This window comes from Manis javanica, chromosome X (genome assembly GCF_040802235.1).
Source record: "Manis javanica isolate MJ-LG chromosome X, MJ_LKY, whole genome shotgun sequence".
In the NCBI taxonomy this organism is placed as follows: Eukaryota; Metazoa; Chordata; class Mammalia; order Pholidota; family Manidae; genus Manis; species Manis javanica.
Window position 1 is genome coordinate 101,496,754 of NC_133174.1, and position 17,141 is coordinate 101,513,894.

The 17,141-nt window shown below is 44.3% G+C and overlaps 1 protein-coding gene across 12 annotated transcripts in view; it reads right to left on the reverse strand.

Moving 5' to 3' along the window:
• Positions 1-17,141, reverse strand: part of CHRDL1 (chordin like 1) — a 113,627-nt gene that overhangs the window by 37,726 nt on the left and 58,760 nt on the right. For 5 of the 12 annotated variants that reach the window (XM_037004779.2, XM_037004770.2, XM_037004767.2 and 2 more), the window contains 3 exons: positions 12,913-12,978; positions 2,095-2,240; positions 550-643 (listed from right to left, as the gene is read on the reverse strand). In XM_037004779.2, coding sequence (XP_036860674.2) covers positions 550-643; positions 2,095-2,240; positions 12,913-12,978 — 306 coding nt within the window. The remainder of the gene's footprint in view (positions 1-549; positions 644-2,094; positions 2,241-12,912; positions 12,979-17,141) is intronic. The other 7 variants (XM_037004776.2, XM_037004772.2, XM_037004774.2 and 4 more) reach the window with 3 other exon arrangements.

The following is a 17,141-nucleotide window of genomic DNA, read 5'->3' on the forward strand; positions in this document are numbered from 1 at the left end:
CCAGCTTAGTGCTCTGGACTACCAGAGCACTACCAGAGTTCTCATTGCCGGGCAGTAGGGATGAACTGGTCAGTAGAATACTTCAGAGATGGGAACCAAAGACACCCCATTTACTTGTGAATTGCATTGAGTGGCCCTAATGGCCTGGTGCCTGTGGCTCTTCCACCCATCGCATCCCCAAAGCTTCAAAATAAGTGACTCCTTCAAATGAAGGCTTTGGTGGTGTAACTATCGTGAAAAGGAGTGCAGATTGAGCCCACCCACTCAACTTTGTCCATTTAAGCTGTCCTAAAGCCTCAAGACCAGGACACAACTGGGTCTGACCTCTTCAACAGAGTTGTTGATGGCTGAAGAAGATCAGGGAGTCTGGATTGGCAGGGAGGCTTATGATTTAAATGCAATTCATCTTCCATTCACACACCCAACAGTGTAGGCTCAAATGGTGTAAGTGCAGAGGAAGCCCTCCTATGTGGGTAGGTACTAGCAGGCACCTTAAGATGCAGGGTCTTACCGAACAGCTCCCCGGGTCTTGGGGTACGGGTCACCTACCTCTGCATACCCGGCAGCAGGAATCCGGAACTGAGACTGGAAATGCACAGGTTAACCTGGGGCAAGTCTTGAGACCACAGTACACATTTCCCTCCTGCCAAGGAGAAACAGATTAAGGTCAGAAAGATCTGGGATAAGTGGAAAGGCTCAGCTTGGTACCCAGGATGAGTATAGGCTCAAAACATGGCACACCCTTCCCAATTCTCTCCCATAGTGTTTCTAGGTCCTTCCTACATTTTATTATGTATTATTTTTTTCTGTTTACTGTTTCTCCACACCAGAGACTAAGTCACAGAAGAGTGGGCGATCTTCATCAGTCATCCTGGTCTAAGATGGTAAAAAATAGTCAGTGTGAGGGCTGCCATGGGCCTCCAAACCACCATATAGAGTTTTGCTCCTCTTTTCTCTGTTCATTGTATCTGATGGTCCCCATCACTCACAGGCTGGACATAGGAGATTTCAGGGAATGCAGACTTGGGTAATAGCTGACTTTTGTTAACACTCACGAGAGCCTCCCTTCCAAACCAGGGAGACAAGCTCTCTTGCGTAATGCAAAATTATACAGGATGATCTGAACTGACGGCTCAGTTCAGCACAAAGCAAAGGAGAGGATCAAATTTACTTGCTGTTAAGTCTGTCTTTGTATCATCTCCATTCCCTAAAGTCCTATACTCCAAACATTATTCCTTAAACCTTGTCCTTAGTTCTTGGAAGCATATTATTCTGGGGTTAGAAAGTCTCCTGAAAGGTCATTAGGAAGGCAAGGCCACAATCAACTTTTCCCAAACCACTGAGATACTACATTTTTGCTAAAAATCCCTATGGGAAGAGATTCTATTCCTTCCCTTGGCAATCCAGCACTTAATGCCACTTACAGGCAGAAAAGTCGTCTAAACATCTAACTTCACTCCTGCACACTTCAGTTTAAACACCCACTGGACTCCATTTTCTGGTTCTGCATTCTCTGAACTGCACAATTAGATGAAGATACAATCGGTATACTTTATTCCTAAAGGATAAACAGTTCTTTTGACAAGTAATGTCCCAGGATACTCCTGTTTTGTTGAGAGAGTTCTCATTGCTGGGCAGTAGGGATGAACTGGTCAGTAGAATACTTCAGAGATGGGAACCAAAGACACCCCATTTACTTGTGAATTGCATTGAGTGGCCCTAATGGCCTGGTGCCTGTGGCTCTTCCACCCATCGCATCCCCAAAGCTTCAAAATAAGTGACTCCTTCAAATGAAGGCTTTGGTGGTGTAACTATCGTGAAAAAGAGTGCAGATTGAGCCCACCCACTCAACTTTGTCCATTTAAGCTGTCCTAAAGCCTCAAGACCAGGACACAACTGGGTCTGACCTCTTCAACAGAGTTGTTGATGGCTGAAGAAGATCAGGGAGTCTGGATTGGCAGGGAGGCTTATGATTTAAATGCAATTCATCTTCCATTCACACACCCAACAGTGTAGGCTCAAATGGTGTAAGTGCAGAGGAAGCCCTCCTATGTGGGTAGGTACTAGCAGGCACCTTAAGATGCAGGGTCTTACCGAACAGCTGCATTGGGTGCACTGATTGGGTTGACGGTTCTGGAAGAGCCCTTCTGCCATGAACAGCTCACCATGTTGGTAAGTAGTCCCGTTGTACTCACATGACTTGCTGGTCACCTTATTGTTCGCTGGGGGTAAGGAGTCTTCTGGGACAAGGAGGAGAAAAAGCACCCAGAGGATTAGCATTATTGCAAAGAATTTCATAAATCCCAACAGCAGATGGGGCTGTACCATGTAGAGGGAGTTAAAAGGCTCTCACTCAGTGGCGGATGACCTTTGATAATATTGAAGCAGCCAGACAAGAATAGCAACCGACATGAGCACCCATCCATTCTTTCATTTGTTGAGCATTTATTGAGTGCTCAGTATGTGCCAGGCACTTCAATGGGCACAGAGAGATCAGAGAAGAAGGACAAGACCCCTGCCATGATGGAGCTAACACCTAGATGAATAAGGTAGGTTACTTGCCTGGACAGAGGGAGTCCTTTCAGAAGAGAAACCATCTATCATAAGTACCCTGTAACTTTATCTCCACCCATGTTTTATTCCACGTGGTATGTGTTTGGATGTTTATTCCAACCTCTGGAGTCATTACTTATTTTTAATCCCTCCACCAAGACTGCCCCCTCCCTCCTGCTCTTTTCTACCTATTGCAGTCCTATCTGATTTTGAAGTCCCTTTTCCTCCACAAAGCATTCCCTAAGAGCTTCAGCCCGTCATCTGGGATGCTTAAGGCATCTGATGTCTGAAGTACACAATTTGGCAGCTGAATATTATTGTAACTCTTATTCTGAATTATAGGCATGGAGCCAGCAATTTACAAAGAGATTTCACATACATTATACAATGGAGCCATAGAACAACCCTGTCAGCCAAGTAAGGCAGATTCTTATCTTCATTTTTCATTTGAGGGTACCATGTCTCTGAGGTTGAGAGACTTATCTCAGGACACCAAAGTAGTGTGTGATGAAGAAAGGAATTGAAATCTGGTCTCTGACCCTAAATTCCATCTTCTTTCCATCAGCCTATGTATACATGCGTCTGTATTGCATTCTGAGGACTGGGACTCTGCCTTACACGTGTCTTTTCTCTGTGGAGTCTAGCACAGAGCTGCCCTGTAGCAGAAAGTCAGGACATTTGGTGAATTGAGTCTAAGTGAATGGTTCTCAAAAAGTCTTCTCATGGAGCTTCCTTGAAGTGCTGGGTACACGTCTGCTGTCACGTGCCAGCCCCCCTGGGGTCACTGTTGTCTTGACCCCAGAGCAACAGTGAACAAGACCCCTGGATTAAACTAATCATTGATGTACAAATTAACAATAGATACAAGCAGGGCTTGAAAAGTGCCTGCTGTGGAACAGTAGAAGAGGACAAATCAGGGGGGCTGTGAGTTTCACTGGAGGGAAGCTTAGAGTTACACCATCCTTTCTTTCCCATCAGTCAAAATTATAATGAAAATTAGTTCATGTTATGGGTAAACTGTACCTCTCAGTACAATGATGTAAAAAAACAGAATGAAACTATTCTAGGATGTAGGTGAAAATGATAAAGACTAACAACAACAATAATAAAAAAAACAATGGCTAACATTTCTTGAACCCTAAATAATATGCCAGGTGGAATGATGAATGCTTTCCCATACCTTATCTCATTGGGTCTTACTCATAATGTCTGATGTAGACATTATGATGATGCCTATTTTTCTGAGGAGGAAACTAAGCCATAAGAAATTAATCGACCTGCTCCACGTCACACAACTTGTAAGTGGTAGCACCAGGATCTGAACTGATATCTGACTGACTCTAGAATCTTCCCTCCTAGCCACTATCAAGGAGAGTGCCAATCACACCAAACCTCTAACAAGAATGGACCATTTCATTTAAAACCCAAAACCAATGAAACAGGAAAGCTGTATTGTCTCCCTAGAATGTTTTGGCCTAAAATATGCAGAAAACACATTGCACTTTCTTTGGCTTCATTGATTCGGATTAACTAACCCAATTCTATCCTTTACTATATAAAAGGATTTAGCTTCAATTTCTGAGTAACTCACTCCTTGCGTATTAACTACATGTAAATGACCCCTTACAGAATACAAAGGAAATTCCCTAATTTTGCCTTAAAAAGAGGGAGCCTTAACTCCTGGAAAGAGTTTACCTCATACTAACTGACCCTCTGATCTGGGCTATGAGTCCCTGCTCCTGCCCACAAGTACTCATAAGGAGACACCTGCAGCTGGTAGACAGGTGAGAAACTCACTGGAGAAAGGACAAGAGCAGGGCACTGGGTCCCTGGGCTCCAATTATACAAATCTCAGTATTTTGTGGTGAAGGAATACTAGGATGACCTACAAAATTGTATCTACCATGTGCCAGGAGCTGGTGAATCTTTTGAATGCCAAAAGAAAAAACAGGTTGCAATGGTTTTGCCTCCAAAGACTATGGATTGATTTTTGAATTGGGCCTTCCACCAAGGAATCAATGGTGAGGCAACTGCAGGGTAAGGTTTTCCAGGAGAAGCATGCCCTTGAGAAATTTGTCTTGCAATGGTCTTCAGAGTAACCTGACAGTGGACTCTTAATCTGCTCAACAGGAGATGGGGAGAAAGCACAAGAGAGGAAGACAAACAATCAAAGAAACCAATTACGGTCATGCTTACTACTAGTCTGACATAATAAACTCATCTTCACACCTTCCCATTTATTCTTATTTCATTCTTCTAATATCTCTAATGGGGGGGGGAGAATTATGAAAATAAAGCTACTATCATCCCCCCCAAATTTTCCCATGCCACAAAGCTATTTAATAGGAAAGCCAACTTGGAAATAATAGTTTTCTTGCCAGAAAGTTTGTGTTCTTTTCACAGAGTGGGTGTTAAAACTCGGGGGCAGAAAGGTAAAGAAACCAGTACATGAAAAAGATATCGGCACTCCCATGTTCAAGACAGCATTGTGCACAATAGCCAAGACATGGAAACAACCTGTGTCCATCAATGGATGAATGGATAAAGCAAATGTGGCACATATATGCAATGGAATATTATTCATCCTTAAAAAAGAGACCCTGCCATTTGCAACAACATGGATTAGCCTGGAGGACATTATGCTAAGTGAAAGAAGTCAGGCACAGAAGGACAAAAACTGCATGACCTCACTTATGTGTGAAATCTAATGTTGGTCAAAGGGTACAAACCTGGCCATGGTGTAGGATGAGTAAGTCTGGAAATCTACTGTACTGCAAGATGATGCTAGTTAATCATAGTATATTGTATACTGGGAATTTGCTCAGAGGAAATTTCAGGTGCTCGCATCACAAAACAAATGGTAACTATGTGAGGAGATGATATTAATTAGTTTGACTATAGGCATCATTTCAATATATATATATGCATATCAAATCAGCATGTTGTATACCTCAAACAGATACAATTTTTACCAAAGAAAAGAATTTTTAAAAACTGGGGGGCAGGATCACTGAATCCCATTCTCAGCTTGGGTATCCACTCTCCGTAATTTTGCACAAGCCATGTTACCATTTTGGGCCTTAATTTTTCTATCTAAGAATGGGCCATGTGACCTAAATCTCCCCTTGCATGCAAGGGACCATGGAAGCAAGAAGAGCCACCTTGTCTTCTAGCCTCTCCCTTCCTAGATTTTCCAAGGTGGCTGGGCTTCTAACCAACTCTCCTTGGAGTACATTAGTGTTCCTGGCCGCAAACTGGCAGAAAAATCAGTGTGAAGCAAAGCTGGCTTCAGGGCCCCCCCAGGGGAATGTTCCTGCTCTGTGGAGTGGAGGAAGGACATGGAGCAGGGGGCAAACAGATAAGCACTGGGCCATCTGACCCTAGCTGTGCCAGGAAAAGGAACTGCTGCTTCTCCCCTGGTGAGGGGTAGTCTTATGTACAAGCAGAGCTATGATTTCTGGAGTGTTCAGAGAACACTCCCTTATCTGAAATACCTCCTTCCCTCCTTTTTGCTCCCTGATGCCTAAAATGCCATCATCAGAAGTCCATTACTTTGGGGTAAATGGTTGCCTTTTTGCAATCAGATTTTATAATCCCAAAACTTCTGGGAGAGGCTACACATTGCCATGAACATCTTAGTGTGAGTAACTTGGCTGCAGGCTTTGTTTTTTTTTCCCCTTCAGAGAAGCTGCCCAATTTCCCCACGAAGTCTGTGGCCCTACCCCACTTCCGGTGGTACACCATTCTCTCCCCTCCCAGCACTACCCTGCTTCCCACCCTCCCTTCGGGAGCCCAAAGTCTTCATGCTGGTTGCTGTCTTCTCCATTCTCCCTATCCTCAAATTTCTGTTTTCTTAGTGGGGCCATTCTTGCCTAGTCAGAAAGGCTGCTTGAATGTCAGGAGACCAATCAGCTCCCCATGTTTATGAGATAATTTTTACCTCTCCAGCACTCTGAGGGATCAGTTGCTAATCACCTCAACTCCAAGCCCTCCCTCCTCTGGCCACTGCTGCTGTCACTTGGATTCTGTTCTTGCTTTGCCTTTAGTGGCTAAGCCTGATGCTGCTGTTTCGGTCTGGTTCTCTGTCATCCTAGTGCAGTCCCAGAAACACCCACAGGCCAGTTGGAAGGTGGTGGAGGAGGGGAGATACCGAGATGAAGGTAAGAGGCTTGAAAGAAGTATGTCCCTTTTAATTACCATGAGACAGACACACACACACACACGCATACACACATCCAACAAAACAGAACTACCTAGTCCAGGGGGCCTGGCCTTAGATCTCAAGGTCACGAGAAGGGAATGGCAAAGGGGCTGGGAGGGGAAATCTGGGAATAGGGCACTGTTTGTACACAGGGTTTTTCAGCTCCAGACCTCACAGACATGCAAACAGAAAGAATTGAGCCTGGTCTCCAGGGTCTACAAACACTAGATACAAATGCCAGCTTGGGCCTGCCTCTGCTCTGTGACCTTGGGAAGGCTACCTGATCTCTTCGTGCCTTGGTTTCCTCATCATGAAGATGAGTGTGCCAGTTATCTTACATGGCTGTGAGGTTTAGAGGTCATTTATTTGAAAAGCCCCAAAGTAGCTGGTACATAAAACAGTTCACAATAAATGATAAGGGGTGTTGGCCTAGAAAGAAGGCGCAAAGAAGAAAGCTATAAGCTTGAAGAACTTGAAAGAATTTCCATGAATGACTGGACAATTAATTAAAAGGCATGTGTTTTACGCTTATGTGTATGGTAGGTGCTGGGGGGATAAAGATAGTTAAGACACTGTTTCCCTCTTTTTTCCTTTTTTATTCAACAATTAATGGAGGTCTTTGACTATACCTGGCACTAATAGGTCCTTGACTGTATCTTGAAAATAGCTGGTATTGTGCCTAGGTTAGAGCAACAGAGGTAAATAAGACATGTCCCTGACTTCAAGGAAAATCCTGCTGTCATTGGAGGGTGCAGCATAAAAGGTGTTAAATGGTAACATATTTAAATAACACATAAAGGTTAAAAATGGAAGAGAGGCCAGACTCACAAGTTGCCAAACTATGTCAAGTGGGAAGGCATATCTACTGCATCACTAAGGATTCACGTTAAAGACTCGAAAATATTCCTAGATTCCCAAACTGAAATTTGAGTATTTACATATATTTAAATATGTAATTAAATATGAAATTTGAATATTCCCCCAAATTACATTTGAAGAGCTTATGTTTGCAAAAAACCTCTATTGGCAGGCCAGGGGCTAGAGTAGGTGACCATTTGGGATCTGCTGCAACCACAAAGAAATGAATTCTGCAAAGCTGGTCAGAGAAGCCCAGCTCTAGTCCTCCTATTGGGTCAGCCCCCAGCTAGGACTCTCTGCTCCTAGTCTGAAGATGATCAGGTGGTTCTCTCCTACTAACACTATTCAGGACTTTTGGGGAAAGCAGCGGCTGCTTTCTAAAACAAATTTTTTAAAAGTGTGTACACTGCTGGCACTTGGATCCTGGACTTTCCAGCCTCCAGAACTGAGAGAAATAAATGTCTGTTGTTTAAGCCACTCAGTCTATGGTACTTTTGTTACAACAGCCCTAAGACAACCATTTTCCACTTCCCTATAGAACTTCTCAAGAATTGCCAGATTCTGAGTGGTCACTAGGAAGTCACTTCTGAGCCATGATATTCTCTCAGTATGCTTTCATGTCTCCAGTCTCCAAAGGATGATTGGATAAAATGTGGTGTATCCATACAATGCAATGTTACTCAGTTACAATGGGTGACCCTTGAGAGCTCCTGCTACGAGAGAGTTGCTACAGGGGCCGAGTTCACTCTGAACTCTCTTCCTCTTTGTTTTGTCAAGTGCCTGACATGACCCAGGTTCAAGCATTAATTCACATTCGTTAGCATTAGTTAGTTGGTTCAAGTGTTAGTTCACATGTGTTAGCATTAGTTAATTAGTTCAAGCATTAGTTAGTATTAGTTACCTTTCTCAGAGGCTTAATAAGTTCCCAGTAATGAGTCCCAAGACTGGAACAGTCCCCAGTAAAGAGGACTTGGGGTCAGGGGGGTGGACAACGAAAGCACAGCAAGATATCACTTTGCACCTAGTAGGATGGCTATAATAAAAAAGACAAAGTAACAAGTGTTGGCAAGGATGTGGAGAAAATGGAACCTTTATACACTGCTGGCAGGAATGTAAAAATGTAAAATGGTGCAGCTTCTGTGGAAAACAGTTTAACAATTCCTGAAAAGCCAAGCCTAGAGTTACCCTATGAACCAGTAATTCCACTGGTACGTATATACCCAAGAGAATTGAAAGAACGAATTCAGATACTGTGCATAAAAGTTCATAACAGCATTATTTACAATAGTCAAAAGGTGGAAATAACCCAAGGATCCATCAATGGATGATTGTATAAAATGTGGTGTATCCATACAATGCAATGTTACTCAGTTATAATGGGTGACCCTTGAGAGCACAAAATATCACATATCGTACAATTCCATTTATATGAAATGTCCAGAATAGGCAAATTATTTCCAGAGAGGCAGAAAGATCAGCAGATTCCAGGAACTGTGGGATAAGGGTGGAGAATGGGAAGTGCCTGCCTGCCTGCCAGTGAGGATGGGGCTTCTTTTGGGGATGATGAAAATATCCCACATTAGATAGTGATGATGGTTGCAATATACTATAAATACACTAAAGTCAACTAAACTGTACACCTTAAAAGGGTAAGTAGTGTGTGAATTATATCTCAATTAGCTGTTACCGAAAAAATAAACTGGTAAACATCCTACAGAATGCAGACACAAAGGCTGAGTATCAGAGTGGAGTAGGCCTGGACAAAATTAATGTGCTGTGTGCCCTGGTGACAGAGAGGCAGGTAAGGAAGGGAAAGGGAAATGAAAAGAAAGGAAGGGCTACCAAGGGGTTGAGGTGGGCAATCCCAAGTCATAATTTTGTCCAACGCCTCCTGGCCATGCCATGGGTACCCACCATGGGAGATGGAGTGAGTCTGCCAGATAGCTGAACTAAAGGAGCGGGCCCGTGGGGAGAGGATTTTCTGGCCTGAAATCTTGGAGGGGGTTCTGTGTGGGCCCACACCTTCAGTAGGACTAGTGGTCTCCCAACTCTCACCCCTGGCTCAAGCCCCAGTGGGCTCCCAGGCCAAGAAATTTTTACAGCAGCTTCAGCAGATCACTCTGCAGCTCAATAGACAGACACAACACCCTGTTCCAACCACGAAGGTGCTGAGTGAGAGGAAACAGTCATCTGCAGGTCCAGCTGGAGAGGAGAGAGTGGAAGAGGGCGCTGAAAGCTCACACCCCAGTGTAATCCCGGCTCTTCCCCTCCTCATCTGGCACCCACCTGCAGGCTGTTTCTCACCCCACTTCCGTTGGCGTTTCAACGGCTATCAGTCAGTAGCTGATGCTGCCCGAATGTGCAGTCTTGGCACACAGATGCTGGGAAGGGTGGCTTGAGGAGAGGCTTTGTGCAAGAGAAGATTGTGTCTCTAAGGAAGCAGGCAGAGAGTGGGTACTAGCGCTGGGGTGAAGGCGAGGCTGGGTGCTCTTGGCTGGGGTGGGTAATTGACTTGCTGTGTGATGGACAGCTGTCACTTTGCATCTCTGGGCCTTAGTCTAAAGAACTTTCTGCATGTGTAAGTATGTGTACGTTTGCTGCGGATCATTATTTCACCTGCTTCTACCTCACAGGGACATCATTAAGAACAAACAAGATTCTATGTTTTTGAAAAGGCTTAGGGAAAAAAGAAGCTACATGCAACACAGCCAATTGATCATGATTAGCTCCAGCTTAAGTGCATTCTGTGAGAAGGCACAAATATCTGTGATTGAGTTTGCTCCTGCCATCCTGTGCCCAGAGCTTATTATATTCCATAAAGGTTCTGTCAACTCAGAAAAGGCCCCTCAGCTTGTGATTTGCTGCCTCTCTAGTAGCAGGCTTAGCCTTTTGGGGTTAGTCACAGGTCTGTGGCAAGCCTCCAATGGCTGAAGCCTGAGGTAGGGAGCAGCATCATGGCATGGCCCAGCCAGGGCGATGAAGCGCATCTCAAAAATGCACCCCACTGCTACTTCAGACCAGCCGGCCCCTGCCCACCCTGTGCTCTTTGTCAACTCAGCTCTGACTCATGCTGTACCCAACCGCCCCCACAAACTACCCTTTGCTTACTCATACCCTTCCCCTCCCGCCAGCCTCACCATCCATCAGACACATTCTTACTGCTGTGTGTTTTCTTTTGGCTGCTCTACTGGTCTATCTATCTGTTCCCCACAGTCCATCCTCTGGTAACAAGTATACTACTTGCTAAGTGATCAGTAAGTGCAAAGGAGGTGAGGCTTATGTCTTGACTTCTCTGTTCCCTCCTGGCTTGAGCACTGGAACAGAGGACAAACTTGCAAATAGTGAAATATGCTCGAATGTTGAAAGTGTATTACTAATTGTATTAAGATATAAATATGCACAAGCAAGGCCATGCTGGTTCTTCACTTAAGCCCCAGACAGCTGGAGAGCAATAAGTGACTCTTGGAAGGGATTCTGAAGTATTACAGAATTGTGAGTCTATGAGGGTATATGCATTCTTCTGGAAAGAGAGTGCACGAGTACTATCAGATTCTCAAAAGGTCTCCTGACGCCCAAGAGGTGCCTTCACTACTTTAATACAACACAAGGGGCCTGTGGGTTTCACCTCAGCAGCACCAAAACTGCAGGCAATTCAATCCAAAGCTGAATTTCTAGGGCTGTAGGGTTATGCATGTTCACTTTCAGCTCTCGGTATGTTGGGAACACTTACTGGTTGGTGAAAGCTTCCCATAATCCAATCTTTAGAGGGAACTTCTATGTTCTGTTCTGTCAGAAGGTCTTCCTCCAGTTGACTGAACAGCTGTATCATCAGCTCCATTATTCAGCTCATGGACCATTCCAATCTCACTACATATGCCTTCTAGGGTTTCCCATGCATATCTCCAAGAAGAAACTGGAAAGGGCCTCCTCTCTTGACAGATGAAAATGAGGCTCAGAGCTCCCAAGGGGATGTTGTGACTTAGTGCCAAAGCAAGGATTCAAACTTAGGTCTCTTAATTGTACCTAGAGCCACAAAACATGAGGCCTAGAGAAGTCCCTTAAAATCCAGGCCAACAACTGGGGAAGAAGATAAAACAAATCTCTTTATTTTCAGGGGCCAGTTCTCAAATCTCAAGCCTTCATCTGAACTTGGATTACACAGCCTAACAAAAAGGACCCCTCGTACAGTGGATCTAATAGGTTTGTCTGGCTCTTTTCTTACTATACTATCACTTTGAAAAATTTCTAATTCTTCAACAGTGTAACAAATGGACTTGTAGCTGAAATGGAAATACTAAATCAACTACTCCACATGATATCTAATTGCTAATGACAGGTTTGTAGTTAACATGTGTCACTCACTGCCTTCCTGTTCTCCCTTAATAAATTAAGAATGAGTTCTACTATTACTTGGTTAGCTATACTCTTTTGGGAAGGAGGCTTTTTTTTTTTTGGGAAGATCAATGACCCTTTGAAATGGACAAATAAGTCACTACCCTCAAGCGGCATTTACAGAAACAATGCAAGGCATCTGGCTGAGAGTGGGGAGCATTCCTTTGTATTGCCTACACCAGCATTTTCCAAGTCTGCTCTGCAGAACACTTCAAGTCCACAAGACTCTCTGTGAAAACAAAATTCACTTCAAGTCCACAAGATTCTCTGTGAAAACAAAATTCTGTGCTTCAGATAAAGTTGGGAAAAGATCCATATTCTATGCTCCCAATATCTCTTTCAACATGTTATAGGAGCTCAGAGGTCCCATGGTAAAGAAACCTAATGATAACTCAGCATTTTCCCTGGGTGACATTACTGAACCACTGGACTCTTTTTTTCCTCCCTCATCTATGGAATAGCTATGAACATCCCAGGGAGACCCTTTGGGAAGTGCTGTCCTGCACCACATCTAATAACTAGATATTTTGAGGATCTGGATATTTCCCATCTTGTGGACGCTCTAAACTACTGAGCTCAGGACCCTGCCTGCTCCCACATGCAGTCACTCAACCTTCAGCTAAAGCTAACATGCTTCTCCTAGGTGGCTGCACACCTTTCTCCTACATCTTTTCTTTCCCTTCCCTCCCTTCATCGGTGAGCCCTGTAAAACGAGAGAAAACGTCCACTGTGAAACACTGTAGGGTGCTATGAACTTGAATCATACAGTTTGCGACTCACAGCAGCAGCCCAGTGACATGTGGAGCTCAGGATACAAAGAAGTCAAGCCCAGGAGTCTGCGTTTTTCCTGCATCTGAAGAGAAGCCAGTGAGTGATCTCAGCAGTGAAGTTAACTTGATGAAATTTACCTTTCTGAACGACTGTGGTCTCTGACTCTGGGACGGCCGGAGGAGAGACGAGGTTGGAGACAGGACCTGTCAGAAGGTTAGTGAAAGAGGCTATTGCTATCATATTGTCTGCTGAAGGAAGAAAAGAGGCATTCAGTACTTGAGGATTAATTGAGAAAACTTATCCCCAAACACGCTTTTTGTTGTGTTTGGAACAGTATTAGCAGCAGGCTTCATAAAGTGGTCCCTGGAGGCCACTGGCAGAGGCTGCAGGGAAGGCAGTGGTGAATGAAGGCTCAGGGCTGCTGGGGCAGTGGGAGTGAGCGCTATTAGGAAAAGGTAGTCCACCTCTACCTGGAGACAAAGGAGGTAGCTCCCAGAGGAAAAGAGAAAGTACATGCTTCTCCTCCTAGGAAATCCTCTAAGTACTGAAGCCAAAGTCCCTGCTGGGCAAAGGGTAACAGAGTAAGAGAGTACGGAACAGAGAACGGAAAGGAGCATGAGGGCATCTACCTTCCGAAGAACCGCAACATTGATCGCCATGGGAGAGCAACTATTCCTCAGTGAATGGAGGTGAGAACAAAGAAATGTCAAGGATTAATGCAAATTTCCAGTTTAAACTGGGACTCTTCATTTGGCAGCCAGAGGCTCATATGATGGCCACTTTCCTCATTTCATAGTAAAGTGAGGTGATTGTAGGGATCAGAGATTGAGCCAGTAAATAAGGGGTGCTGCCATCTTTGGACTTACAAGGCTGGAAGTGCCATATGAAGTTCAATCATTGCTTTGGACCAGTAATTCTCAAAAATGGACCTCTTAAGTCTCAAGAGGACCACTGTCTCCGGTGGGAGTGGTTTTAAGCTCCACACATCAGCCCACCCCTGGCTGGAATCACCGAGCACAATGAGAGATGTCACTGATGGAGGTGTGGTACATGTAGACAATTTGGAGGCAGAGAAGAATTTGAGAGCCACAGTTCTAACAATTAGAGCAACATCAGCGACTGTTATGGAGTGACTTGTGCTAACCATTGCGTGTTCATGTGTGTTAGCTCTGTTCTCCCTAAGGCCACCCTACGATGTAGGCATTATTGTGTCCTTTTATACATGAGGAAACTAAAGTTAGGAAGGTGTCACAGTGGAGCTGAATGCAAGGTCTCTGGCCGTAGAAGTGGAGCTACACTGTATTGCTCTCAAGATCTAGATCACATTACATGAAGCTACAGTTGGGATGAAAGAGCCACCCGCACAAAGTCCCTTCTGTCCCTGGAGTTGCTTTTCCTGAGTTCTTCTCGCTGTTTCCTCCTCAGAGGAAACCACTCTAGCTTTCACAGACACATAGAAGGTCTAAAAAGTATAAGGTAGCTGACTGAAAGGAAGCACTTGCCCACCTCATTTACTATTAGCCTCAAATGGTTAGTGAGAGTGACAGGAGTAGGAGGAGGTGGCTACAACCTGGGGTTGTGGCTTTTTGAGAACGGTGGAGAGATGGGACCTTTAAAAACCACACGTTACCTTATTAGTTACGGGGCCAATGAGATAATCTTGAAAGAGAACAATTCCCTCTACACACTTGAGAATTGCATTGGATGGCCAGTTCCTCTCCTCAGAGGCCACCAACCCTCTACTCAAAGCATGGTCTGGGGACCAGCAGCATTAGTGTCACTGGACAGCTAATTAGAAATGCAGAAATCTCAGACTCCCATCCAGACCTCTAAACCAGCATCTGTGTTGCAGCAAGTTTCCCAGTGACTCATGTACGTTCATTAAAGTTTCAGAGGCACCACTTTAGGTCTTCTGGTACTACAGCCCATGTGACTCCAGACCTTCAATAATGTCCTAGAAGTGAGTCAGCTTCTCAGAGGTTAATGAGTAGAGTGAGAAGGCTTTTTAATCCCAATGTGCATGTGATGTTTGCTCCACATTGCCTCAGTCTATGCCCCCTGGGAATATAAATGCACGCAATCTCAGAACTGTGCTCCTTGCCACTCATAACCTTTGTCTCAAGTCCCATCTCTATGAAAAATGACAAAATACATTTAATTCAAGACCAGGATCCTGGAGAAGTGAAGGTATCAATGCAAAATCTCAAATACCTTAAGACCACAGCAGTAGTTCTCCACTGAAGGCAGTTTTCCCCCCAGGGGACATGTGGCCATGTCTGAGACCATTTTGGTGGTTGAGAGTGGGGGAGGGTGCTACTGGCACCTAGTGGACAGAGGCTGAGTGGAGGGATCCTGCTAAACATTGGCCATGCACAGGACAGCGACTGACAACAGAGAATTCTATGGCCCCCAAATGGTTGAGAAACCATGGCTAGAGGGAATAGTAAGTACAAACAATCTGATCCCTAAATATTCAGTACACAGCTAGGACAAAAGGGAACCCAAAAGGGCTTTCTCCATTCTGACCAACTGCTCTGGATTGGTCATGAAAGCTCTAGCTGCCCTTGAAAGAGTCATGTATTTTGGCTTAGAACGTTGAGCCTTTCTTCCACCTGATGTTGTTTTTCCAAACTACACCTGGTAAAACCAACTGCTCAGGAAGCCACCATAAGCACGGAGTATCTTTTTCATAAATATCAGTTTTCACAATTAGCATTAAATGAAACAAGAAAAAAATACTTTCACTGTTTTCTTTCTGCAGCCAAAAGTATATACTATAAAGTTGCTCAAAAGTAAAATAGAAAAAAGCCTAAATCAAGAAGTAGCTGTAAGAAATACCAACCAATAGAGTTAACATAAGTATTATATGTGAACATTAAAGGATTCTGAGTGTCCTGGTAGCCAGAGAAAAAAGTTCCCCCTTTCAAAGCTATCCCTTTTGGTTTCTAAGAGTGATGTATGAATACTTTAGGATTCTGAATGAATTGGCCAGGGACACTGATGATCATTGCACTGAATGTCCTGTCTTTCATTTTTCTGCCACTTAGAGACACACATTCCAACCCTCTGTACCAGGAGGAATGTAACTGCACTTACCTATGGGTCCAGATGCCACGTGAAGTATAAAGCAAAATGTAAGGCTTGGGAGAGTTGCATTTATCTTTATTTATAATACAGTTATCTGAGGGCAGGATTAGTCTCTAACCCCCAGCCCCCAAAAGCCTACAATACTCTGTGAGTGGCAAACATTTCAATATTGAGAGGATACTGGTGAAGACTTCAGTCTATGCAGTTTGAGCTCTTCCTACAAAAACTCCCCTTTGCCTAAAACAATTACACAGTAGTACATATGATGCTGTATGCTCATCAAACCTATTTTCCTCATCCCCATGGTCCACTACATTTCACAGCTTCCGGCACCCAGTTCCACTACACTTCACCACTCATCTGCAGTTAGGTGGGGCCATTTCAATGAGTTCTAGTCAATGGAATGTGATAGGAAATGACATGCGTGCCTACAAAGACTGACCTGCAAAACCTCTCGCACCATTTTCCTTTCCTTTCCCTAGACTGAGGGTTGCATGCGGAGGACTCTGAGGCCCTAGAGGACAGAAAGGCCACTACAGTGGAAAGAGTCTGGGTCCCCAAATGACTGCATGAAGCAGAGCTCTCTCTCCCCACAGCTCTCCCTCTCTTGTGTTTAGCCAATGAGATGTTGAAGTTGTTAGAGCAACTGGTTTATCCTGACTAATTCTTTTGTCTTTACAGATATAGTCTCTCCTCCAAAATCATGAGTCTAAGTTTCACTTTAGCCTGTAAGTGCATGAATATCACCTATACTTCCTACCATTCACCTTCCACCTCCCTCTTCCATCTTGACAACTGTTCCCCATAACACCAAAGGCTGGAACTGCCTGGAGTCAGCATGCTTAGAACTCCCTCTCTGATTCAAATTCCTATTAAAAGCAAACCAAAATGAAATCAAACTCAGAAGCTTGGGAGGTCCAACTTTTCTCAGGCCTGCTGCCTGATGGCAATCAATTCTTGGATCCAGTGGCATGTAGGACCCAGCACACAGGTCTGGCTTTATGTTCATGGCTGGTCTACATAGCACTTAAGGAATAATTACTGTCCCAGTGCTTTAGTTCCTAAGCTGTTCCCCCATGTGTCAATGTCAATGACCAGCAGGGCTGAGGAAATGCAGGCAGGGTCAGGCAAAAGAGACAGTTAGGCCAGATAACCTAAAAAAGGGCAAGACAAGGATGGACATGAAAAAGAAACCTGGAAAGGTGTTTTTGGAAGGTGTGGTGGTCATTAGGGCTATTCATCAGTATTCCAGTTGTCCTCCTTCCATTGCATTTCCCTG